This window comes from Suricata suricatta, chromosome 6 (genome assembly GCF_006229205.1).
Source record: "Suricata suricatta isolate VVHF042 chromosome 6, meerkat_22Aug2017_6uvM2_HiC, whole genome shotgun sequence".
Lineage (NCBI taxonomy): Eukaryota > Metazoa > Chordata > Mammalia > Carnivora > Herpestidae > Suricata > Suricata suricatta.
The window spans coordinates 24,260,683-24,287,374 of NC_043705.1; the positions used below are offsets into that span (position 1 = coordinate 24,260,683).

Consider the following 26,692-nt stretch of genomic DNA (forward strand, 5'->3'; position numbering starts at 1 on the left):
GAAGTGTCTGTTCATGTCTTCTGCCCATTTCTTCACTGGATTATTTGTTTTGTGAGTGTGAAGTTTGGTGAGTTCCTTGTACATTTTCGATATTAGCCCTTTATCTGATATGTCGTTTGCAACTATCTTTTCCCATTCTGTGTTCTTTTGACACAGCTTCTTCATTTGGGGAGTACTTCCTTGATTTCTGGTACAACAAAAAATTACAGGATCATCTACTTTCCCTGTCCCAGCCTGCAGTCAGACTGATGGAGCCCTGATGATATATAGAGTCACATTTCTCTTTCTACTTAGGCTTGACACCTCTTACCAGTTACACTTCCCCTTCCCTGTGTGGATATTCTCTCTATAATGATGACAACTTATGCTAAATTGCTCCTCTGTGTGGACACCTTCCTCACCTTGCTTGGGATCTGATACCCTACACTGGACCTTCCTCCCTCTTTTGGGATCTGACATCCTACACCGGCCCTTTCCCCCACTGGTGCAGATCACGTCACATGTCTATGTAGATGCCCTCCTTACTCCACTTCAGCTCCAATACTCCAATGCCAAGTCAACACTCTGCACGGAAGCCTATCTTGCGCTATACTACTTAATGGCTTTATGGGTGGCTTGTTCAAGAAATGAAGAGGAAGAACTAAAGAATATTTGTAGTAGCATTATCTGTAATTTCCTCAAAACTGGAGATAACATTGAAGTGGAATGGATAATTTGTGGTACAGAATACAGTGAAATAATTCATGATATTAAAAATGAACAAACTTCACAGTTTAACTTATAAGAATCTTAGATTTAAGAAGCCCAATTATTCAAAAGAATACAAATTGTCTGATTTTGTATAAAGTTCAAAGACAGGCAAAATTAAACTCCAGTGCATGGTTAGACGGTAAAAGCACAAAGAGAAGCAAGGAAACAATTACCCTAAGAGTTGGGTGACTAGTTACCTTTGGAATGAGGAAGGTCATGACTGGGAAGGCCTTAATGGCTTCTGGTATATTGGCAATTTTATTACCTGACCTGGGTGGTAATTGATATGGGAAATGAAGGCAAAAGAAAAAATTCAATCTCATTACTACTTACAGCCCATTGACAAGTCCTTGAAATAGGAAGAGTGAGTGACCTTCCAAGAGAAGCTCAGCTGCCTTGATGTTGACATTTTGCTAAGGGCAAAAGGCAATCTTAGCTTAACATTATCCCAACCCCTCAGGATCCTGTGATTCTATTTTAAACATATAAGAAATTCCTTTGGAAACTCCCTTTATCTCTACTCCCCAACATATATGTTAGCAATCATCCTTCAAGCATATGGCCTACTGATAGACATCTGAAGGGTCTCAAGACTGAGGGTTTACTAAAGAGTAATAAAAGACCTCTTCCAAGCAATGGCTACCACCCTCGCGGTATGGAAACCTTGTTTTCAAAATTCCTTAGAGACTTAATGCTCTCCTTAACACCCTTGCAACCTGAAAGTTTAAAAGCAGTTACCTGTCACAAGCCCAGTGTAGCTCCTTCTGCCTGTGGATTCTGTTCCTATGCTTTAATAAAACCATCTTTTTGCACTTAAGTTGTCTCAAGAACTCTTTCTTGACTGTTCACTCCAAACCTGAACATTTCCACATCAGTAATCAAGTGGAATGTTCCCTTTACAATAATTTATTAAGTGGCATAGTTATGTTGTTTGAACATTTTTGTATATGCGCTTTATTTCACAATAAAATTTTTTAAAAATCTTGGCTTTTGGAGCACCTGGGTGGCTTAGTTAAGTGTCCAACTTTAGCTCAGGTCATGATCTTACAGTTTGTGCGTTCGAGCCCCATGTCAGTCTCTGTGGTGACAGCTCAGTGCCTGGAGCCTGCTTCACATTCTGTGTCTCCTCCCCTCCAACCCTCCCTGACTCGTACTCTGTCTCTCTCTCTTAAGAGTAAACATTAAAAAAGTTTTTTTAAATCTTGGCTCTTTCCCTACATAGCTGTATGCTCTTTAGAAAACTGATTTTGGAACCTTAGATTCCTCTTCTGAAAAATGTAAACCCACTTTTACTATGTTATTGTGAGAATTAGATGAGACCATAACCAGGGTCTATATTTACCATGTGCCAGGAATTTAGCTAGGTATCAGTTATGAATAATCACCCCCAATCTCCATAACAACCCAGTGAGTTTGAAAGAACTATTCCCATTTTATAAACTAGGACGTATATTCAGCAAGCAGTAAGGCATCTGGTGTAAGGTAATACACATTTAATTGGGAGTTATTGCCAACCTACATTATTAGGCTAATCAATAATCTGGATTAATGATACATGGCACTTTAAATTTTCTCCTAACGTGGTTGCATGATGACATGCTGAGTTCTTAACTCTGACCTACAAGACTCACCTCTGTTATCCCTGGAGAACACATAATTGGTATTCAGTAGATGTTTGTAAAATGAATGATTGCTGAAACAGACCATGGCTTAAGAGAATATATCTTGCTTATAGTAGGCTTTTTATTAGTTAATTCCTGAATTGTGGACTAGGTTCTGTAATCTTGACAATAATTTAGTTTTAGCACCTGTCCAAAATTTAAACTATTCCTAATCTGAAGTACTAATGTTACAATTAAAGAACTAAGACTATTTCAGTATAGTACTAAAAGATAATAAAGAAGACCCAGCCTTTTCCTTAGTAATAGTTCTCTTTTTTCTTCTTAGTAATAGTTCTTAAATTTCAGCAAGCAACTGCCAGAACCATGATAATAATTTCAGACCTCATCTGAATATGTAATGTCATAGCAAACTTTCAAAGTCATGAATAATAAAACACTCTGTGGACTTATAAGCTTTTGAGGCAAAAAGAACCACTAACACATTTAACACATAAACAACTGCAAAATGCACCCTAATAATAATATATTCAGAAACATCAAAGATAATTTGTAAACACAGACTTTGGCTCAGGTCATGATATGGTTCTTGGGTTCAAGCCCCACATCAGGCTCAGTGCTGTCAGCACAGAACCAACTTCACATCCTCTGTCTTCTTCCATCTCTGCCCCTCCCCAGCTCACATGCACTCTCTCCCCCCAAATAAATAAACATTAAGAATAAAAAGTATTTGGGTGTTTGGGTGGCTCAGTTAAATGCCCAACTTCGGCTCAGGTCATGATCTTATGGTTTGTGAGTTTGAGGCCCACATCTCATCGGGCTCTGTGCTAACAGCTCAGAGCCTGGAGCCTGCTTCTGATTCTGTCTCCCCCTCTCTCTCTCCGCCCTTCCCTCCCTCCCTCTCAAGCAAACAATAAAAAAAAAACAAAACTTTTTTTAAGTGTAAAATCATTGACTCTCCTACAAATACATACAAAACAGCCTGTGAGTAAACTCTTGAAAACAAACAAAAAAACCAAATACATACAAAACAAACACACATCAAAAACCTTTTATTTAATCATTAATTAATAAAGGAACTAGTAACAGGGTGCCTGGGTGGCTCAGTCAGTTGACCATCTGACTTCAGCTCAGGTCATGATCTTACAGGGTTTGAGCCCTGTGTTGGGCTCTGTGCTGACAGCTCAGAGCCTGTACCCTGCTTCAGGATTCTTTGTCTCCCTTTCTGCCCCTTCCCCGCTTGTACTCTGTCTCTGTCTCTCAAAAATAAACAAACATTAAAAAAATGTATATTTTTAAAAATAAAGGAGCTAGATGGTCAAAGTGGTTAAAAAAAGAATTCAATCAGGAATGGTGAAATGGGGGTGCCTGGGTGGCTCAGTCGATTTAGAGTCTGACTTAGCCTTAAGTTGTGATTTCACAGTTGGTGGGTTCAAGCCTTGCATCGGGCCCTCTGCTGTCAGCAGAAAGCCTGGCTTCAGATTCTATCTCCCTCTCCCTGCCCCTCCCCAGCTCCCATGTGCATGTGCCCTATCTCAAAAATAAATAAACATTAGGAAAAAAATGCTGAAATGAATTTATACATAGTTAAAAACTAGTCAATAGCCACATCCCAAGAATCAATCATAATGTGTACATATGGGTAAGAATCTTTCCTATTGGTTTTCTACAATTTACAGAGTTATAAAATAGCTCAAAGACAATGATGGATAGGCCCTCATAGAGTCACAAAGCCTGGAAGAGTGGATTAGACATGATATATATATAGTAATTTTTTTATGAAATCCATTTCAAAGCCTTTCACAGTATTTCCTAACAATGAAAATAGGATTGATAGTGTGAGGAAACCTCTCAGAATCAAGAAAATAAAGTCTTCTCCAACCCAGAGGTTGTTTTCCCCAAATTAATAAACTTATAACTTAAGATCTCAGTGATTAAAAACATTATCCATGGAATAGAATCCATACACATACAGAGGCAGCTTTTGTTTGACAAAGGTACAAACGAAATTCAGTGGAGGGGGCACCTGGATGGCTCAGTCAGTTGAGTGTGTGAGTCCTGGTTTTGGCTCAGGTCATGGTCTCACAGCTTTGTGGGATTGAGCCCCACATCAGGATCTGCACCAGCAGCATGGAACCTGCTTAGGGTTCTCTCTCTCTTTTTCTGTCCCTCCCCCACTCACCCTGTCTTTTCCTCTCTCAAAATAAATAAATAAAATAAATAAATAAATAAATAATTTTTAAAAAAGAAATCAAGTGAAGCAAAATGTCTTTTCAACAATTGGTGGGGCACCTGGGTGGCTCAATCGGTTAAGCATCTGACTTCGGCTCAGGTCATGATCTCAGGTTCCAGGGGTTCTAGCCTGCGTTGGGCTCTGTACTGACAGCTCAGGGCCTGGAGCCTGCCTCAGATTCTGCATCTCCGTCTCTCTCTCTGCCCCTCCTCCACTCACACTCACACTCACACTCTCTCTCTCTCAAAAATAAATAAACATTAAAATGTTTATAGCAGTTGTGTTCAAAAGAACACCAAACTTGAAATAATCAAAATGTCCTTAAACTGGAAAATGGATAAACAAACTTGTATATCCATACAATGGGATATATTAGCAATAATTAAAACAAGAGGGGCACCTGGGTGGCTCAGCTGGTTAAGCATATCACTTTGGCTCAGGTCATGATCTCAGGATTCATGGGTTCAAGCTCCTTAACAGGCTCTTTGCTGTCAGGATAGAGCCTGCTTCGGATTCTCTGTTCCCGATCCCCCACCTGCCCCTATCCCCGTTTCTCCCTTTCTCTCTCAAAAATAAATAAAAATGAAAAAAAGAATGCACTATTATTATATGCAAGAACTTTAGTGGATCTCAAGGAATTAAACACATGAAAAATGATGGACTCAAAGGCTACAGACTGATTCTATTCACACAACATTCTGGAAATGGTAAAATTACAGTGACAGATAAAGATCAGTGGTTTCCAGGGGCTGTTAAGGGTTTACTTACAAGAGGTCATGAAGAAATATTTCATGATAAAATTGTTCTGTATCTTGGTTTTGGTGGTGCTTCCATGACTATAGGGATCTGTCAGAGCTCACAGAACTGTACATTAAAAAAGATGAAGTTTGGGGCCCCTGCCTGGCTGAATTGGTAGAGCACGTGACTCTTGATCTTGGGATTGTAAATCTGAGTCCCCACATTGGGTGTAGGGATTACTTAAAAATAAAAATATCTAGGTACATCTGGGTAGCTCAGGTTGGATGTCCAACTCTTAATTTTGACTCAGGTCATGATCCCACAGTTATGGGATCAAGCCCTGCATTGGGCTCTGCCCTGAGTATGGAGCCTGTTTAAGCTTCTCTCTCTTGGGGTGCCTGGGTGGCTCAGTTGATTAAGTGTCTAACTCCTGATTTCAGCTCAGGTCATGATCTCATAGTTTGTGGGTTTGGGCCCCAAGTTGGGCTGTGCATTGACAGTGCACAGCCTGACTGGGATTCTCTCTGTTTCTCCCCCTCTCTGTGCCCATTGTTCATTCTCTCTCTCTCTCAAAATAAATAAATAAACTTTAAAAAAATTTAAAGAGCCTCTCTCTCTCCCTCTGACCCTCTCTCTTGCTCGTGTACTCTCTCTCTAAAATAAGTAAATAATCTTAAAAAATATAAAGGATGAATTTCAGTAAATGTAATTTTTTTAAGTTTATTTATTTTTGAGAAAAAGAGAGATAACATGTGCACATGCCATCAGGGTAGGGGTATAGAGAGGAAAAGAAAATCCCAAGCAGGCCCTATAGTATCAGCGCAGAGCCCAATGGGGGGCCTGATCCCATGAACCACGAGATCATGACCTGAACCGAAACCAAGAGCTGAACACTTAACTGAATGAGCCACCCAGGCACCCCTCACTAAATATAAATTAGGGCGCCTGGGTGACTCAGTTGGTTAAACCTCCGACTTCAGCTCAGGTCAGATCTCATGTTCGTGGGTTCGAGCCCCGTGTCAGGCTCTGTGCTGACAGCTAGCTCAGAGCCTGGAGCCTGCTTCCGGTTCTGTGTCTCCCTCTCTCTCTGCCCCTCCCCCTCTCATGCTCTGTCTCTCTCTGTATCAAAAATAAATAAAACATTAAAAAAATTTTAAAATATAAATTAAACCTCAGTAAACCTGACTTTTTTTTTTTTAATTTTAGTTAGTTAACATACCATGCAATACTGGTTTCAGGAGTAGAATTCAGTGATTCATCACTTACATACACTACCCAGTGCTCATCACAAGTGCCCTCCTTAATACCCATCACTCATCTAGTCCCTCTCCCTCCCCCATCAAACCTCAGTTTGTTCTCTGTCATTAAGAGTTTCTTGTGGTTTGTTTCCATCTCTTCTTTTCCCCTACCTTCCATATGTTCATCTGTTTTGAGTAAACCTGACTTTATTGGGACATCCAGGGGGCTCAGTCAGTTAAGCATCTGACTCTTGACTGTGGTTGAGGTCATATTCTCACAGTTTGTGAGACTGAGCCCCATGTTGGGCTCTGTGCTGATTGTGCGAAGCCTGCTTCAGATTCTCTCTCTCCTATCTCTGAACCCCACACTCAAAATAAATAAATAAACTTTTAAAAAAGTTCTTATCAGTTAACCCACAATAATGGATACATATATGCCAAAATTTAGTTGCATATTTATTATGGGAAGTATAATATGGTTTATAAGAGTAAACCTGACAGATGGTAGTTAAATTTGCCATGAGCATAGCATAATGTATAAGCTTGTGGAATCACTATAATCACTATGATATACCCCTGAAACTAATGTAACATTGTGTGTCAAATAGTCTCAAAAAAAAAAAAAAAAAAAAGAGTAAACCTAATATTCAACAGCAATGGAAATGGCCAAAAAGTTACTGTGTGTCCATAAAGAACACTATGAGGCCATTTATAATGGTAAAAAATTGTAAAAGGTTATACATTGCAATGTAAAAAATGGCTGGTGCGCTTGGATGGCTCAATTGCTTAAGCATCCAACTTCTGGATTCACTCAGGTAATGATCTCACAGTTTTGTGGGTTCAAGCCCTACATCTGGTCCCACAGCTGTCAGCTCGAATCTCACTTGGGATTCTCTCTTTCTGCCCTTCCCCTGCTCACACTATCTCTGTCTCTCTCAAAATAAATAAATAAAGTGTAAAAAATATTATCTTTGGGGTAGAGTTTTAATACAGTTTTTCTTTATCTGTATTCTATAACTTTCCTACAATAAACATGGATTGCATGTGAACTCATAAAACAAATTTGAAAAGATGTCTTTCAAAGTATCATATAACTAATGAGTACAGAAGAGTGCTACAGGCCTAAGAAATATCTAAATCTAATATAAAATAAATATTCTACCAAAAAAAGCTGAGAGTAGTGAAAAATATCAAGAACATCAAAATTGTTTTGTGTTTCAGTTCCATCTAAGGCACAAAGAACTGTGGGGGGGGGGGCATGGGACATGCAGCCTGTGGAATAAAGCACTATCAACCAAAAAAGGGACAGTCTTATTATTTGGGATGCTAGGCAAATCAGTCATCAATGTTGGGTTACAGGCTAAAGAACAAGCAGGATTATTTTCATTTTGCTTCATTCTAAACTCAGACACAATTATATGCAGAATGAAAAGAGTAGAAGTGAATTTCAAGATAGTGAGGGATGAGTAACAGAGCGCTTTTATCCATTCTGAATGTGTTTAAGTCACATGGTCCAACTGACTGCTCCCCAACATACCAGAGGTCTTCCAGGTGAGATGACTGTATGGCTGCTGGTAATGTGAGAAACCCTGGCAAATATGAGTGGTGCTGAAAGTCTGAAAGTACGCAAATGCTGTTTTGAGTTTCAAAGTAGAGAGAAAGGTAGATTCCACAAACTGTGCCAGTGAACTTCACATCTATTCCAGGCAAAATTCTGGCTGGATTTATTAAATCCATTCAGAAAGGAAAGTCCAGATCACTAACTATCAAATCATTACAGACTAATACTAAGAGTATTAGTATTAATGCATTTCATTTCATTAGTATTTGCATTTCAATAAGGCATCTTGGTAATAGATCAGTTGAACATCATGGACAAAAGAGTACTGTTTAATGGGTTGAAGTAAATGTACAAAGAAGTATCCAGTGATGGCCTGAAGGCTTGGTTCTCAGTTTGGATTTGTGTAACATTAAAAAAAAAATTTTTAATGTTTATTTATTTTTGAGATAGAGATAGAAAAAGAGATAGAGACAGACTATGAGCAGGGGTAGGGCAGAGAGAGAGGGAGGCACAGAATCCAAAGCAGGCTCCAGGCTCTGAGCTGTCAGCACACAGCCTTACGCGGGGCGTGAACTCATGAACTGTGAGATCATGGCCTGAGCTGAAGTCCGACACTTAACTGACTGAGCCACCCAGGTGCCCCTGGATTTGTTCAACATATTATAAATGACTTGGATGAGAACAGGATACAGATGTGCATATTTCTCAGACCTGTAGCTGACACAAAGTTAAGAGGGATGGAAAACACAAAGGATGACCAAATCAGGATCTAAAAAGGTCCTGACAGGCTAAAACTGAATGTCAAATCTAACAAGATGAAATTTAACAAGGGTAAAAGTAAGTCTGACACTTAAGTCCAGAAAATCAATATAAGTACAAGACAGGGGAAGTTTGACCTGATGGCAATTCAAGCGGATAACATCTAGGGTTTTTAAATGACTGAAATCACAGTGTAGGTCCAAAGCTAGGAAGTTAAAAGGGAGCAGAGTTTAGCTTCATAAATACGATTTTCCTTTCAGTTCAACATAAACTTTTTGATAGATATGAGAAATGTAACAGGCTGTTTCAGGAGGTAAATATGTCCTTCCTATCCAAGTCTAAGTTAGATAATTCTACCAGATGCTGAAGAGATGGCACTGGAATTCAGTGGAAGGTTTAGCAGAAGAAAAGACCCCAGATAGTGCCAAGATTCTACAAACCTATTTATATATAAGTAGATGTAATTACAATTTACAAACTAAAGATAATTCCATTTCAATTAACTCTGCTGAATGGGAAGTTCAAATTTAGGCGCGCTCTCTCTCTTTTTTTCTTTTATCAGTCCAACTAATATTCTCTCAACTGGGGTCTCAACTGGGCACTATCTAGGGTCATTCTTCGGCTAAACCTTCCACTGAATTCCGGAACCATGTTTTCAGGATCCCAAAGAATTATTTTTCTTCGATTAGTGCAAAGACTCTTAAAAAGAATGACAATAGTACTTCCTCACTTCACATAACTAATATAAAAATAGTTTAAAACTTGTTATTATGGGGGCGGCTGGGTGGCTCAGTCAGTTAAGCGTCCAGCTTCAGCGCAGGTCATAATCTCACGATTTGTGTGTTCGAGACCTGCATTGGGCTCTGTGCTGACAGCTAGCTCAGAGCCTGGAGCCTGCCTTCGGATTCTGTGTCTCCCTCTCTCTCTGACCCTCCCCTACTCATGCTCTGTTTCTCTCTGTCTCAGTAATAAATAAACATAAACAAATTTAAAAAAAAAGAATGAGATCTGCTAATCAGAACATGATAATCCCATAGACATGATTCAGTCTAGACAATGAGATGCTATCAACTTGAAGTTGAGAGGATATAAAGGACCCTAGATAGTACAGTCATCTTGGGACCAATGGAGTAGATCTACCCAAGTGTGGATCCAACACACAAAAGATCAAATCTGAGAGTCAGAGAGCAGACTCTGGTGACATAATTTAGCACACCTATTAAATGTTATATTCACTCTATTTTTGAGTTCAGAACTGTCGGACTTCAAAGCCTTCTCCTCCAGGAGGCATACTACCCTGACTCCCTAGGTGTTTATCCATAAGCCCAAGAAACTCTTTCTTTCAGGTGTGACAGGTAAAATTCATGGAGAGAGGAACAACAACCAAGAATAAAAAAACAGAAATGTAAAAAGATACACATACATATACATGCAAGCTATGAGCGATAAATTATGGACTTGCAAATGGCAACAACATGAAATGCTAAGAGAGTGAAAAAATAGCAGTTTCGGTGTCCTGTTGATAGAAGAAAAAAGGCTTTTACCAGAGAGGGACGTCTGGGATGATTCCTTCCTGCATTATGTGTTCACAGCACTGCCTCTCACTCATTAGCCACGGTGGCCAGCTTTTGGTTCTTTTTTTTTTTCTTATATTTTTATTTATTATTGAGACAGAAACAGAGCATGAGCTGGGGAGGGGCAGAAAGAAAGAGGGAGACACAGAATCTGAAGCGGGCTCCAGGCTCTGAGCTGTCAGTACAAAGCCTGATAGGGAGCTCGAACCCATGAACTGTGAGATCATGACCTGAGCCAAAGTCAGCCGCTCACGCTCACCCGACTGAGCCACCCAGGAGCCCCCAGTTCTTAAAAATTAAAGTTCTTCCTGTCTCAAAGCAATTATGACACTGTTTGGAAGCTCCTTCCCCAAATCCTCTCATGATTGGCTCTTTTCTCACTTTTTCTTTCTTTTTTTTTTTTTTTTGAGAGAGAGAGAGAGAGAGAGTCAGAATACCGACACTGGGATCACCACCTGAGCTGAAATCATGAGTCAAAAGCTCAAGGGACTGAGCCACCTGGGCGCGCCTCTTTTCTCACACTTTTGATCTCTGTTCAAACGCTACATCTGCAGATATTCCTTTCCAGTCCAACCAACCTAACCTAGACCTTTCTCTCTATCACCTATTTCCTTCAAAGCTCTTATCACCAACTGTATTTACTTAAAATGTTTAGGTGTTCCACTCTTTTCACCAATGAAATACAAGTTTCCTGAAAGTAGTAATTGCGGTCTTGAACTCCTCCTTTTCTTTGTACCCAAATTCTGGCAGAGAGCGGCAGATAATGAATATTTACTGAAGAAAATGAATGGCAGAAAGTGAGAAAACAACTTGGGAGAAAAATCGGCGTTGTAGTCAGGCTGTTCCTAGGGAAGGCGATTGGAAGGGGGCAGGAAAAGACAGGCTGGAGACTTAACAGGGAGTTGAAGATTTACGTCGGTGAGAGCGGAGGGTGTCGGATCAGGGCTTCAGGCCACCCGTGGGGTGGGCGGCTGGGTGGGCAAAGGGGCACACACCACTTACTGCCCAACTCCTGGGGGTTTCTTTTGCGGAAAGCAAACGCTAGGCTTTCTTCAAAACACCCCTTATCCCACCTCGCAGCCTAGATCCCGCCCCGGAGACCTTACGCAGCCGTCTTCCACGCAATCACTAGCCCGTGGAAACCAAACTTATCGCCTGGGCCGAGCCCCTGCGCAGCAGCAACAAGTGAAAGAAACGACCACCCTCCGCCTGTCCGCACTGAGGATCCGACACCAGCCCAGCATCCCGGCCCCTGCTCACTCACCGGCTGACGCGTTTCTCCCCGCCCCCAGCCCGCCCCGCGGCCCTAGTCGGGCCCTCACTTACGCTTGTCTCCGAGCTATGAGCCGATGCATGGGAGTCGCCATCTTGCGCGGCTGAGACTGCCGCGCTGGGTTTTGGGAAACTCCTCGGAAGGGGCGGGCCCTTCGAACCCACGCGGCGGCCTGCGTGGGCGGAGCCAGTCAGGCCTCGCGGGCGTCTGTGGCCGACTTTGCGGTAAGCAGAGGAGGGTAGCCGATGTGTCTTGTCACCACTGTAGGTGTCTAGTTTAAGAAAGAAGAATGAGGCCGGTTGTCTTGCATGAACAGGCTTTTGAAGGATGAGTACAGGTATATTGCATGGAGAAGCTGGGAGAAACATTCTCAAATAAGAGAAATATATATATTTATATATGTTATATAATGTATATTTATACACATAAATATATGAAGAAAACTGTTCATTGTTCAGAAACGAGTCTGGAGAGCAAAATAAAAAGGAATGAGCTTTTAAAAAAGAAATAAAAAGTCATGACTTGAGCAACATTGGGACCATAAATTGAAAGACTGACTATAGTGAAATATATGTTAATTAACTCTATACTTATGTATTTCATAGGGACTTTATTAGGACCAAATGAGATGATGTAACTAAAGCTACTTTGTCCACTGGAAAAAGATACTAATATATTAAAAATTTTTTTTAATATTTATTTGTCTTTGAGAGAGAGACAGAGCACAAGCCAGGGAGGGGCAGAGACAGAGAGAGACCCAGAATCCGAAGCAGGCTCCGAGCTGTCAGCACAGAGCTTAATGCCTGGCTCCAACCCGCAAACCCTGTAATCATGACCTGAGCCTAAGTCCAATGCTTACTTAACCCACTGAGCCACCCAGGTGCCATAGAAAAAGATATTAATATTAATGGATTGATCATTTAGTGTCAGATCATGGAAATTTTATTCCCTTAAATCTACATTCTTTGAAACACAACTTTTTGAGGTATGTATAAAAGGATGTTTCTGGGGGTCTGTTCATTTTTTTCAATTAATATTTATGAAGCACCCAAAATGTTTTCAAAATTGAGGATAGAGCATTGAACAGGTAAAGTCCTTGCACACATGGAGTTTTCTACAAATGATAAGCCAAGGCAATGACCAATGACATAAAAAGTGATTTAGCACTGGGAGTTAGAGAATGTGATATTCTTAACCTTTGAGCACATCTTGTTCTTGACAAAGTGGAATCTTATTATCTGTTCTATTCTTCAGCTTGCTTTGTTCAATTCTCAATGCACTTCTGGACATCTTTCCCCATGTAAAATGTCAGTACATACAGATTTAATTTATTCTTTTTCTATGTTATATGGATTATATGGACATTCCACTATTTATCCAACCAGTACCCTACTGATAAACAATTAGATCATTTACTACAAAGATGGGATGTACAAAATTTTAGGTACTGTTTGGGTAATCTGATCTTCTAGAAGTAGAATCACCAGGTCAGAAGGTTTGTGCATTTTAAATTTTGATTGGTATTACCTAGTGTCCTTTAAATAGGTTTTACTCAAATATATTTCGTCACTAAGACTGAAACAACTTTGTTAAATGTTTATTTTTGTGAGAGGCAGAGTACGGGAGGGGCAGAGAGTGATAGAGGGACACAAAATCTAAAATAGGTTCCAAGCTCCCACTGACCATGAGATCATGACCTGAGCCAAAGTCAAGAGTGAGGCACTTAAGTGACTGAGCTACCCAGGTGCCCTGCAAATGGCATTGTTTGTGATGATTTGGTTGCATAGTGGAAAAGCCTACAAGAATTAAAAGCCTCTTGAGATTTCACCATTGGGGTCAGATACATCATATACACAAAATACAATAATAACTTACTTTTTCAATTCCAAGAGGAAGCCAATGTAGCTGCTTCCCGTTGAGGCCTATGGGCTTGAGGGACCCTCATCTTTGTTCAGGGAATTTAGGCTAAAAGTCAGATGCTGACTTTTTGTAAACCTTAATGGGTAGCAGCTGAAGGAATTAAAAACTGGGGAAAGCTGCAAGTAATTTCTATCTGGCAAGAATGAACATTTTACTAGTCTTTAAGCAGACTATTTCTTTATTCTAGGAAAACCTCCCCAAATGTCTTTCAGTTATATAAGAAGTCTCAAAGAACTGGGGGAGGGATGGATGTAAATACAAGGCATGTGTTGGATGGAATGTTGCATCCTTCTGGCCTGGATTGCTTTGGGGCAGGATGTTTCCTGCTCTGACCCTGACCTGTCAGGGGGCACCTGTGGTTGGAGAGCTGCCCGCAGAATGGGGCCTGCTTCATGGGCAAATTGTATACATTTCAAGGCCCCGTGCTTAGAAAAGTCCCACATTTGGTGTAATGCTCTGCTACTACCATCTAAAACTTCATAATAACTTTTGAACAGGGAGCCCCGCATTTTAATTTTGCACTGGTCCCTATACATGATGTAACTGGTCTGCACTGGAAGTTGTTCAAAGTGTTTTCACTTGGAGTGAAATGCAAACTAGCTCCACCAGGATCTGAAGAGGGGAGGGAACCGATCCCACCCTTCCTGGAATTCATAACTGGGTCTTTTCCCTGAAGATTGACGGCTATTGTTTAAAACAAAAATATGGTTTTTTTATCCTTTCAGTATGTTTTACAACTAGTTATTCTAACTATTCAAGAAACCTCAGTGTTGTACAACTGGATCCTGGGGCAACATCACATGCGGGCTCTCCCTTCATATGCTTTTTTCATACCACAAAAGGAGCCCTTTTCTTCCCAGCAGGATAAGAGAATTTGACCAAATTGGCTAAATGAGAAAGAGGTCCAGAGCAGGGAGAGGAGTTTTGTCAGAGGAGTGGCCCTGCAAGAGGACTGGTGAGAGGGCTTCTGGGCCTTTGTGGATATGAGGCTCTGGTTCCCTGTATGAAAAAAGGACGGTTTGTGCATCCACCTCTGGGCATGGAGGTGAGAACAGTGCCAGAGGCTCCCTGGAATCCGATGAGAGCTGCCTTCCTCAGTTCTTCCCACTTTTCAAGATGGCTTGAAAACTAAACACGGTACTCAAAAGTTGTGTCACGTTCTCTCACCTTCAGACAGAGCTGCTTGGGCTCCTCACAGTCTTTGGGCCTTGATAGAATACTCTGCTGTGACGTGGCTCCAAGCAGTGCTCATAAAGCTGTGTGATTGTGAGTCCAGGATTTACTGATTCCTTCTCTCGTAATTTATTTATTTAAAAATTTTGGGGGCACCTGGGTGGGTTAAGTGTCTGACCTCAGCTCAGGTCATGATCTCGCGGTTCGTGGGTTCGAACCTCGTGTCGGGCTCTGCACTGACAGCTCAGAGTTTGGAGCCTGCTTCAGATTCTGTGTCTCCCTCCCTCACTGCCCCTCCTTCCCTTCCGATGTGGGGCTGAGATCCACAGACCAAGAGAGCATGACCTGAGCTGAAGTCCATTGCCCAACTGAGTCACCAGGCACCCCCTTTCTCTTGTAATCTGAGCTGATCTGCAGTAGGGGGAGAGGAAGGTGAGGGATGTGCTAGAAAGAGCAGAGTTGAGAGACTACCCAGACTTGATTGTTTTCTCTTTGGATTATCATGGCTGCTTTTTAGTAAATCCCTTTTGTGATTAAGATGGTTCAAATGAGGGCCACCTGGCTGGCTCAGTCAGTAGAGCATGGAACTTTTCGTCTCAGGGCCATGAATTTAATCCTCAGGTTGGGGGTGGAGCCTACTTTAAAAAAGAAAAAAATGATGGTTCAAGGTGGGTTTCTGTATTTTCCCCCAAAGAATTATTTGACTTTATCACCAGAGGTAGAGTTTATCCCCACTTTACAAATGAAGGGACTGAGAGACTCAGGCATCTTCATTTCAAGTCCTGTAGGCAGGGGATTGGGAAGAATATTCAGTTAGAAATAATTGTGCCAGGGGGCGCCTGGGTGGTTCAGTCGGTTAAGTGTCCAATTTTGGTTCAGGTCATGATCTCTTGGTTTGTGGGTCCAGGCCTTGCATTGGGCTTTGTGCTGGCAGCTAGCTCAGAGCCTTGAGTGTGTCTTCAGATTCTGTGTCTTCCTCTTTCTCTGACCCTCCCCTGCTCACACACACACTCTCTCTCTCTTAAAAATTAAATAATAGGGGTGCCTGGGTGGCTCAGTCGGTTAAGCCTCCAATTTCAGCTCAGGTCAGATCTCACGTTTGTGGGTTCAAGCCCCACGTCAGGCTCTGTGCTGACAACTCAGAGCCTGGAGCCTGCTTCCGGTTCTGTGTCTCCTTCTCTCTCTGCCCCTCCCCCCTCTCATGCTCTGTCTCTCTCTGTATCAAAAATAAATAAAACATTAAAATTTTTTTATAAATAAATAAATAAATAAATAAAACATTAAAAAAAAAAACATGATTGTGCCTGGGCGCCTGGGTGTCTCATTTGGTTAGGTGCCTAACTTCAGTTCAGGTCTTGATCTTGCAGTTTGTCAGTTCAAGCCCTGTCTCCCTCTCTCTCTGGCCCTCCCCCACTCATGCTCTCTTTTCTCTCTCTCTCAAAAATAAACAAACATAAAAATAAAGAAATAAGTATGCCTCTGATGAATCTCATTCACTCAATACCGCCACTGTGCTAAGCGTCAGGTGTCTTTGTTAAGTGATTTATCCAAGGTCCATGGCCCTGAACTTTTTTCATTACATACCATTCCCTTCCCTCTAGCCAGTTTGGTTTATTTTGAAATAATATAGAACCACTTCCCTTACATCACTGAGGATTCAACTTCGAGAAATGAAACAAAACTTTGGCTAAATAAACAAAGAATTTATTGGCAGTGTATTAGCTAGATCATAGTATAGAAGGAGAAATTGCACGTCCAGCCTTGAAAGGGTCCTGAACCAAAAAAAATCCAGATCTTGCTGGTGGGGAACTTGTGTGCTACTTCTTTAGGTCATGGCCATCAGATGGTTGGATCCAATCTCTTGCAGTGTTTGTGTACCTCCTGTCTTAGGTCAACAGTCAAGTTCCCTGTAAGAGCTGCCTGGCTGCTTACTGAGATGTGTCCATCCTTCTAGTCAGGGCTGGGGTCCCACCGTTAGCAGCCCGCCAGAAAGAGGGAGATCAGAGGAACACCTTAAGGAGTGAATGCTGAGCAGAAAAAAACAAAAGAGGTACCTTACATCCTGTAATAGGACCTTTTGACAAGATCTTTTCTGTAAATTGTTCACAGCTAGATAGAATGGGAGAGATCACAGTGCTTTGTGAAGGCCTACAGTGAGCTAACGTTTACAGATGTCATATAGCAAACCCAAAGGAAATTAGCTGAAACGAGACTCCCCATCTCAGTTGTCTTTTCTGGTGAAGATGATAAACTTCTGTGCTCTAAATCCAATCATTTTGACTGCCTAAGTCGGATATATAGTGAATGTTTTATTAAAGTTCATATGAACTTCAGAATGATGCTCTAACATTTCTTCTTGACAGACCTCTATTCACTGAACTTCTCTGGCTTCCCACGCCTTCCACTGCACCTTACCAGCATTATGGATCCTGAGGCTAAAATGACTTTATTCTAGATTGAATTTAATAGTCTTGAATCCACTCCTTTTTGGGGCACCTGGGTGGCTCAGTCGGTTAAGTGTCCGGCTTCTGCCTTCGGCTCAGGTCATAATCTCATGGTTTGTGGGTTCGAGGCCCACGTTGGGCTCTGTACTGACAGCTAGCTCAGAGCCTGGAGCCTGCTTCAGATTCTGTGTCTCCCTCTCTCTCTGATCCTCCCCTGCTTGCAATGTCTCTCTCTGTCTCTCAAAAATAAATAATAAAAAAAAGAAACCATTCCTTTTTAAAAATTTTATTTATTTATTTATTTTGAGAGAGAGTGTGTGAGCTAAGAAGAAGGCCAGAGAGAGAGAGAGAGAGAGAGAGAGGAATTCCCAAGCAGGTTCCATACTCACGTGGATGTGGAGCCCGACATGGGGCTTGATCACATGACTGTGAGATCATGACTTGACCTGAAATGAAGAGTCAGACATTTAACTGACTGAACCACCCAGGCACCCCTACTCCTTTTTAAACACAAGTGTGGGGCGCCTGGGTGGCTCAGTTGGTTAAACAGCCAACTTCAGCTCAGGTCATGATCTCATAGTTCATGGGTTTGAGCCTTGTGCCAGGCTCTGTGCTAACAACTCATAGCCCGGAGCCTGCTTCTGATTCTGTGTCTTCCTCTCTTTCTCTGACCCTCTGCTGCTCACACTCTATGTCTTGCTCTCTCAAAAATAAGTAAATGTTAAAAAAAATTAAAATAAACACAAGTAATCCGTTTTCATTATGGAAAAACTTGGAAACAGAAATTAAGAAAAAATAATGTATCTTACCTTCTGCTATCTACAGAAAGAGATGTTTGCAGTTCTCTTTTGGGAAATGTAGCTATTTCCTATATCCATCATCAAACCTTAACTAATTGTAACACATTTTAAATGATCACAGACAATATATATTTGAGGAATTTTAATTTTGTTTTAATGTTCATTTATTTTTGAGAGAGAGAGGCAGAGCATGAGCATGGGAGAGCCAGAGAGAGGGGGACAGAGGATTCGAAGTGGGCTCTGAACTGTCAGCAGGAGACCACTGTGGGGCTTGAACTCAGGAACTTCGAGATCACTAGCTGAGCTGAAGTCACATGCTTAATACATGTATTAAGCCTGCCAGGTATTACCATCTTAAAATTTTTTTTAATGTCTTATTTTTGAGAGAGAGGGAGACAGTGCAAGCAGGGGAAGGTCAGAGAGGGAGACACAGAATCTGAAGACAGGCTCCAGGCTCTGAACTGGCAGCACAGAGCCCAACCCAGGGCTTGAACCCACGATCCATGAGATCATGACCTGAGCTGAAGTTGGATGCTTAACGCCAATGAGCCACCCAGGTGCCCTGGTATTTGCATAAAAACTGTTACTTTCCCTGAAGAATGTACTTTTTGAAAAGTTGAATTTCATATAGACCTACTTACTCTATTCAGTCTAGACAAAATTATTTTTTTTAATGTTTTATTTATTTTTGATACAGAGAGAGACAGAGCATGAGAGGGGGAGGGGCAAAGAGAGAAGGAGACACAGAACCGAACGCAGGCTCCAGGCTCTGAGCTAGCTGTCTGCACAGAGCCCGATGCGGGGCTCGAACCCACGAGTGTGAGATCTGACTTTAGCCAAAGTCGGAGGCTTAACCGACTGAGCCACCCAGGCACCCCAAAATTATTATTTTTTTAATTTTTAAAAAGTTTTTACTTATTTTTTTACGAGACAAAGCAGGAGAGGGGCAGAGAGAGGGGGTGGGACAGACTATCCTAAGTGAACTCTGTGCTGACAGTAGAGAGCCTGATGTGGGGCTCGAACTCACCAACCCTGAGATCATGACTTGTGCTGAAGTCAGATCCTTAACTGACCAAGCCACTCAGGTGCCCCTAAACAAAATGATTTCTTAACTTTTCTACTTTTAAAAAGTTTACTTTTGGTTAATGCAAAACATAGGAAAACACAGAATTTACCTATAGGTCCTTAGGAATGTGAAGCAAGTAACATTTTATAGTATTAAATGCTCTTCTTTGTGATAGATAAAACTTCTGAAAACTTTATTTTTTCTTAAAAAAATTTTTTTTTACATTTATTTATTTTTTGAGAGACAGACAGACAAAGCGTGAACAGGGGAGGGGCAGAGAGAGACACAGAATCCGAAGCAGGCTCCAGGCTCTGAGCTAGTGGTCAGCACAGAGCCCGACATGGGGCTTGAACCCATGAACCGTGAGATCGTAACCTGAGCCGAAGTCAGATGCTCAACTGACTAAGCCACCCAGGCGCCCCTATTTTTTCAAGTGGCTGGCTTTGGCTCAGGTCATGATCTCATGGTCGTAGGTTCGAGCCTCGCATCAGGCTCGAACCTCTTGAAAATATTTCAAAATAAATTCTTCTAACTCACCTTTCATTTGAATGCTAATCAGAAAAATACCAAATCAAGATTTATTTTATGTGGTGTGTAAAGCAGAGAGAAAATAGTAATTATACTTTGTGTTATAAATAAGAATGGCAAGATAGGCTTTTTATCACTGATAAATCATCCCCAAATGAATTTTAATCCCCAGTATTTTTATATGATTATAGTTACTGCACTTGCAAGGTGAATTTTGAATGTGGTGGATTTATCAGTCAGGTCTATTCAGGTGACAGAAACCAGGATAAAAAAATACACTGTAAAAAAAAGAGGGGCGCCTGGGTGGCTCAGTCAGTTAAGTGGCCGGCTTTGGCTGAGGTCATGATCTCATGGTCGTAGGTTCGAGCCTTGCATCGGGCTCTGAGCTGACAGCTTAGAGCCTGGAGCCTGCTTCATATTCTGTGTCTCCCTCTTTCTCTGACCCTCCCCTTCTTGCACTTTCTCTCTCTCTCATAAATAAATAAAAAAAACATTAAAAAAAAAAGAGAGGACTTAAGGGATAAATACTGGTAGATGACAAAGCAGGGCAGCTCTAGGCAACTAGGCCTTTAGAACCAAGGATGGGATGCCTTTTACAAGACAATAGTGTCTACTGTAAAAAAATTTTTTTTTTAGTGTTTTAAAAGTCTGGAGACTTTTCTAGGGAGAAGTAGGCAACTGCCCAGTGGGGTATTTTATAGTTGGAATTGCTTTTTGTAATCAAGGGGTCTCAGCCAGCTGAATGGAAAGGTTTGTGTCTAGCTAGTTTCAGGGGAACAGACAATTCACATAATCATTTATAAGACAGTGTGGTGGAAATTTGGAGAGTTTTAGCCTGGCCTTATCATAGGTACACAAGGGGGCCACGTTGGGGGCTTATCTACATCACACGAGGAAGAGTGGTTTTCTGCCCTAAGTTGGAACATGAAATAGGGGAATTTCTTTACCATTTCAGTTTTCTAGGAACACAGGGCTTAGGTAAAGTTCAACATAATCAAGATGGAGAAGAGAGAAAGAAAGTCCCCCTCCAAGTCCCATGCTCATCTGCCTTCTCTGATTTAGTCTTTGTGGCCCCATGGGAGGAAGTGCTGTGAATGAGTCAGCCTGGGTGAGGCCCACCCCTGTTGTCAGAGTGGTAAAGGGAAAAGGTACTGGGCAAAGCAACAACAAAAAAAATGGCTGCACAGTGGGAAAACGTTCACAGTTCAATTCCAATAAAACTAAATTTGAGAATTTTTCTTTAAAGCCAAAGAAGACACAAACCTTTGTTCAAAATTAAATAGTGGTGCTGTAGTAATAGTACTGGTAAATTACCATGAATCCTTTTTCTAGAACTTCAGACAGTTTGTGGAGTCTCACATGATATCCTATGTTTCTATCCTCAGGAAAATTGCCCCTCCTCCTTTTCAGTCAGTGCTTTACAAATGAAACCACAAATATTGAGAGCCTTTAGTAAGGTACTTGTTCTGTTTTTCCTTTTAAAGATTTTATTTTCAAGTAAATTCTGTACCCAATTTGGGGCTCAAACCCACAACCCTGGGATCAAGAGTAGTAGCATGGTCCACTGACTGAGTCAGCCAGGCGCCTCTACTTATTATTTTTATCTTTTTACAATTTTTTTCAAGGTACTTGCCGCTTTCCCATTCTACTTCAAGGCCAATTTGGGCTTAATGTGATTTAGGAATCACAGAATGTTCTTTGTCCACCACTAAGGAGCTGCAAGTCCTCAAAGGTTATGAATAAGTGTAGGGAGAAAACCGCACACTCTAACAAGGTCCCAGGGAAATTTGACTCCTTGGAGCAGCTAGTGCCTAAAGAAGCACATATGGACTGGAAGTCTTAGACTATAAACTACACTAAAGGGTTTTTAAATGCCTCACCTTTCCACTTTCCATTTCACCAGACCAACTGTAGGTAGGGAAACAGAACGCAGAAAAACCCCCTCGTGTGAAGGATCAGGGTCCCAATGTGTCATCAGCTGGATTTAATTTAGCCTTAAGGGGGGCGCCTGGGTGGCTCATTCAGTTAAGTTACCCACTCACACTTTGTGGGTTCGAGCCCCACATCGGGCTCTGTGCTGACAGCTAGCTCAGAGCCTGGAGCCTGTCTTTGGATTCTATATCTCCCTCTCTGACCCTCCCCAGCTCATGCTGTCTCTCTCTGTCTCTCAAAAAAAAAACAACAAAAAAATTTAAAAATAATAATTTAGCCACAAGTGATTTAATCATGTTTCTGTTGGTCAAATCTTTGTTGTTTCATTTACTTATTTACTTGCCAATAAAATTGTAAGCTTCATTGAACTCACATTATTTAGCAAACTTGGCTCCAGTATCCAGCCTCTGGGGTAACTCACAGAGTACTCTCTATATTTAATGGTTTGATTCCTTTTAGGCATCTCTGTCTCTGTTCCTACCCTGGGTCATACTTGGATGTATGAAGCTTCATTCCCCTTGCAGGTGCCCACCGAGCATCTCATAATTTATGGTTGATTTATGGGTTTCAGTGGAAGGTGACCCCAACTCTCTTTCTCTGTGGCAATCACTGACCTCCCTTCATCTCAGATCAGGACCCCTCTGCCCCTTCCAAAACCCAGAGTCCCTACACATCCCCTTGTGAAACTCCAGAAAGTGAAGAATAGTAAATGCCCTTTCCTCTCTCCCCAGTGTAACGTTTGTTTCAAAGCCTACTCCAGCCTCCCTGGATTCCTCAGCTCTCTAGTATTCTGGTCAAACATTTTCTTTCACTACACAGACACTGTGAGCCATCTTTGGAGGTGTCTTTCTGCATCATGATGACAGTCCTCTGAGACTAGGTGTTAGTAACCCTGTGTTCCCGGTTATACCTGACTGAACTAGCTAGACTGATCCAAGCTGAAGCAAATAGGATCTCTTACCTGGGAATTTTATATTAGAACTGAAGGTCTATGGGGTGCCTAGCTGGCTCAGTTGGTGGAACATGCCACTCTTGATTTCAGGGGTGTGAGTTTGAGCCCCACTTTGGGTGTGGAGATTACTTAAAAATAAAATCGTAGAGAGGTGCCTGGATGGCTCAATCAGTTGAGTGTTCGACTTCCTTTGGCTCAGGTCATGATCTCACAGATGGTGCGTTTGGGCCCTGCATCGGGCTCTGTGCTAACAGCTCAGAACCTGGAGCTTGCTTTGGAGTCTATGTCTCCCTCTCTCTCTGTCCCTTCCTCACTCATGCTGTATCTCTCTCTCAAAAATAAATAAACATTAAAAAAAAAAAGAGCTGAAAGTCTACAGTGTTCATCCCTGTGTAGGGCTGGGCTTAAAGTATGTAAACTCCAAGCTGAGGGCAGTCAGTACATGCTCTGCAGAGAAAGAAGTATATTAAGATACTTTTAGCTGAAAGTCATAGAAATCTCAACTCGAAAGTTTTCATACTTCCCTGAGTATGTAATGCTCTCCTTGTTCATGGTCCCTGTTTCTCTGGTTGATGCTGATTGGGGTCTATGTTAATGCCCAGTGGGTGGCAGCCATCCGGTAGAGGTGTCCTCAGAGGCACCTTCTACTCCACAGTTCCCTAGCGAGGGAGATCCTAGCTCCAAGCTGACCATTCCTTCTCAACTGTTGCCTCTTGCTGCATGGGTCCCCTCTTGTAGCCGGGGTCTTCCTGGGTAGGGTCTGTGAGATAGTCCAAGGTCAGCCACCTATTCCAGTGTGCAGTGGATCTGGGGGAAAGATATATTCCTTTGTCATGACACTGCTTTCCTCTCCTGGTCCCTTCTGATAGCTAGCCTCCCCAGTTTTCTTCTCTTTTGTTGGTATTTGTGCCTCTTTTGTTCAGAGAAGAAAATTGGCTAGTGCACTGCGTCGGCAGATGGCCAACTGAGGCCTAGAACGGAGATCTCCCTTCCTTGCATGCGCTTCTCTCTAGTCTTTACCAGAGCCTCTCTCTCACTTGTCTTTTCCTGAGAGACAGCACCTTCCACTTCTTTCCTACTGGCAGGAAATCTCTTCTCACCTTGAAGTGACTCTGTACTCTCCACAAGGCAAATTCCCATCTCCTTTCCTTTCTCCCCACTTCTCCTACAGAGACTAGAGGGTTGGGGTGGTTGGAATGGGAAGCAGCCTGGCTGTTTCTGCCTAGTCTCCTGGGGGAATTGGCTGGCTCCAACGGCTTCGCTGGCAATGTTCTTAAGGATGTGGGTTAGTGAGCACTTTTGTTCTTAATCACCATTTCTGGGACAACTGGGAAAAATCTATGCCATATTCTGTTAAAACAACTATAATAACATCTCAGGGCGCCTGAGTGGCTCAGTTAGTTGAGCGTCTGACTTCAGGTCAGGTCATGATCTCACAGTCTGGGAGTTTGAGCCCCATGGCGGGCTCTGTGCTGATAGCTCAGAGGTTGGAGCCTGCCTCAGATTCTGTCTCCCTCTCTCTCTGCCCCTCCCCTGCTAGCATTCTATCTCTCTCTCAAAAATAAAATAAAAACATTAAAAAAAATAAAAACCGTCTCTAACATCTTTTTTTATTTCTTAAATCTTTTTTTAAGTTAGTGTTCTTTTTAATTTTTTAAATGTTTTATTTTTAAGAGAGAGAGAGAGAGACAGAATCCCAAGCAAGTTCCAAGCTCTGGGCTGTGAGCATAGAGCCCCATGTGGGGCTCGAAAACATGTGATCATGATCTGAGCCAAAGTTAAATGCTTACCCGACTGAGTCACCCAGGTGCCCCAAAGCCTTTTTTTTTTTTGAAGGAGGCTCCACACCCAGTGTGGAGCCCAGGTTGTGAACTCACAACCCTGACATCAAGACCCTGAGATGAAGATTCAGATGCTTAACTTACTGAGCCACCCAGGTTTCCCTTAAAGATTTTATTTTTAAGTAATTTCTGTACCTAACGTGGGGCTCAAACTTATGACTCTGAGATCAAGAGCTGCATGCTATAGGGGCTGAGCAAGCCAGAACCCCTCTAATGTTTCTTGATAAATTGCTGTGTGTCAGGCAATGCACATTTTATTTATTTATTTTTAAAGTTTATTTATTTTGAGAGGCGAGCAAGCAAGTGCATGCTGACAAGCAGGAGAAGGGCAGATAGATATGGAGAGAGAGAGAGAATCCCAAGTAGGCTCTGTACCTTCAGTGTGGAGCCTGATGTAGGGCTCTAACTTATGAACCGGGAGATCATGATTCTTGGTTTCAGATTAGGTGATGATCTCATGGTTTGTGGGTTTGAGCCCTGTGTCGGGCTTTGTGCTGACATTGTAGAGCCTGCTTGGGATCCTGTCTCCCTCCCCCTCACTGCCCTCCCTCGCTCATTCTCTCTCCCCCTCTCTCTTTCAAAGTAAGTAAACTTTAAAAAAACATTAAAAAAAAAAAAAAGAGTCGACCCCTTAACTGATTGAGCCACTCAGGTGCCCTGAGCAATGCACATTTTATATTAACTGTCCTGTTTAATCATCACATCAACCCTATGAGGTAGGGCATTTTATTTCTCCCATTTTGCAGGTGAGGAAACTGAGGCTTAGAGAATATTAAGCTACTTGCCTAAGTGTACTCAGACAATTATAGTGTAAGTGGTACTCAGGCCGAGGTGGTAGGGCTGCAGAATCTACAACAGTCTACTATACTCCTTTTTCCGTCTTGTTTGTTTATTTTTGAGAGAGAGAGAGAAAGAGAGAGAGAGAGAGAGAGCGAGCGCACACCAGGGAGGGGCAGAGGGAGAGGGAGACAGAAGATCTGAAGGGGGCTCTACACTAAAAGCACAAAAGACTGCTGGGATTCTCTCTCTCCTCTCTCTGCCCCTCCCTTGCACATACACACACACACTCTCTCAAAGTAAATAAATAAACATTTAAAAAAATTAGGGTTTGCTCTACCTCACAGTCCATGGTAGTCTTTAGTTTACGTTTTGTGAATTTGCTTCTTTTAGGTACCCCATATATGTGGAATCATGCAATATTTGTCCTTTTGTGACTGGCTTATTTCCCTTAGCATCAACTTTTCAAGGTTTAATCATATTGTAGCATGTATCAGCACTTCACCCCTGCTTTATGGCAGAATAATATTCCATCGCATGTATAGCCTATATTTTATTTATCCATTCACCTGTTGATGGACACTTGGCTAGTTGCCGTATTTTGGCTATTGTCTTTACACGTAGCCGCAACTTTCAAGTATTGCAATGAAAATGTGTTGCATGCTTTAGAAAATTCCATTGAAAGTTCTAGGACAAGACCGTCACCTAAGCAGTCAAAGTAAAAGCAGATCGGTGTGTGTGTGTGTGTGTGTCTGTATGTGCGCGTGCGCGTGTGTGTGCACGCATATGCATTTGTGTACACAGGTGCATGTGCCCACTCACCTGCCAAGGTGGAGGGTGGGGTGTGGAGAAGCCATTCATGAACTTCCCCTCATTTGTGTGGTTATACTTTCTGTTCATTTACATAGAGATGCCAGATTATCACTATGTTCTCTTGACTTTGGAAGGGCATTTCACTTTTAAAGAAGAAGCTCTAAGCCACTGATCTTTCTGTAAAAATAAACTTCTGGGGCACCTGAGTGGCTCAGTCGGTTAAGCGTTCAACTTCGACCTTGGGCTCTGTGCTGACAGCTTGGAGCCTGGCGCCTACTTTGGATTCTATGTCTCCTCCTCTCTCTGACCCTCCCCTAAAATTTTTAAAATAAAAATAAACATCTGCCTGTAGTGGAAATGGCACAAAATATATCCATATTTAAGGACTAAATAATATCCTAAAAGGGCTGGTCATCCAGTTTTGAAGAATGACTTGTTAATCACATTTCTATTCTCTGCTGAGTATCTTATTTTTTCAAAGTATTTCAAGAATACACAAAGTTCTTACTATGCTTTTTATTTCATGATATCTGTATAATGGAAGTCTGGTCACCTTTCCCAGACTTGTCTTTATCTAGTCTGGAAAGGAAATTCTGATGCTTCTAGTGAGCTCAAATCATCTCTGCTCTTGTTTTAGCCTGCTGTTGCTGTTGCCTTTGACCATAGGATGGAATCCTGTGCCACTGCCAGGAAAACATGTT

The 26,692-nt window shown here is 41.9% G+C and overlaps 1 protein-coding gene across 1 annotated transcript in view; it reads right to left on the reverse strand.

Annotated features, from left to right (window-relative positions):
• Nucleotides 1-11,901, reverse strand: part of ZCCHC10 (zinc finger CCHC-type containing 10) — a 27,104-nt gene extending 15,203 nt beyond the window's left edge. The window contains exon 1 of the mRNA XM_029941903.1: nucleotides 11,799-11,901. Coding sequence (XP_029797763.1) covers nucleotides 11,799-11,839 — 41 coding nt within the window. The 5' untranslated portion in view covers nucleotides 11,840-11,901. The remainder of the gene's footprint in view (nucleotides 1-11,798) is intronic.
• Nucleotides 11,902-26,692: the final 14,791 nt, after the last annotated feature.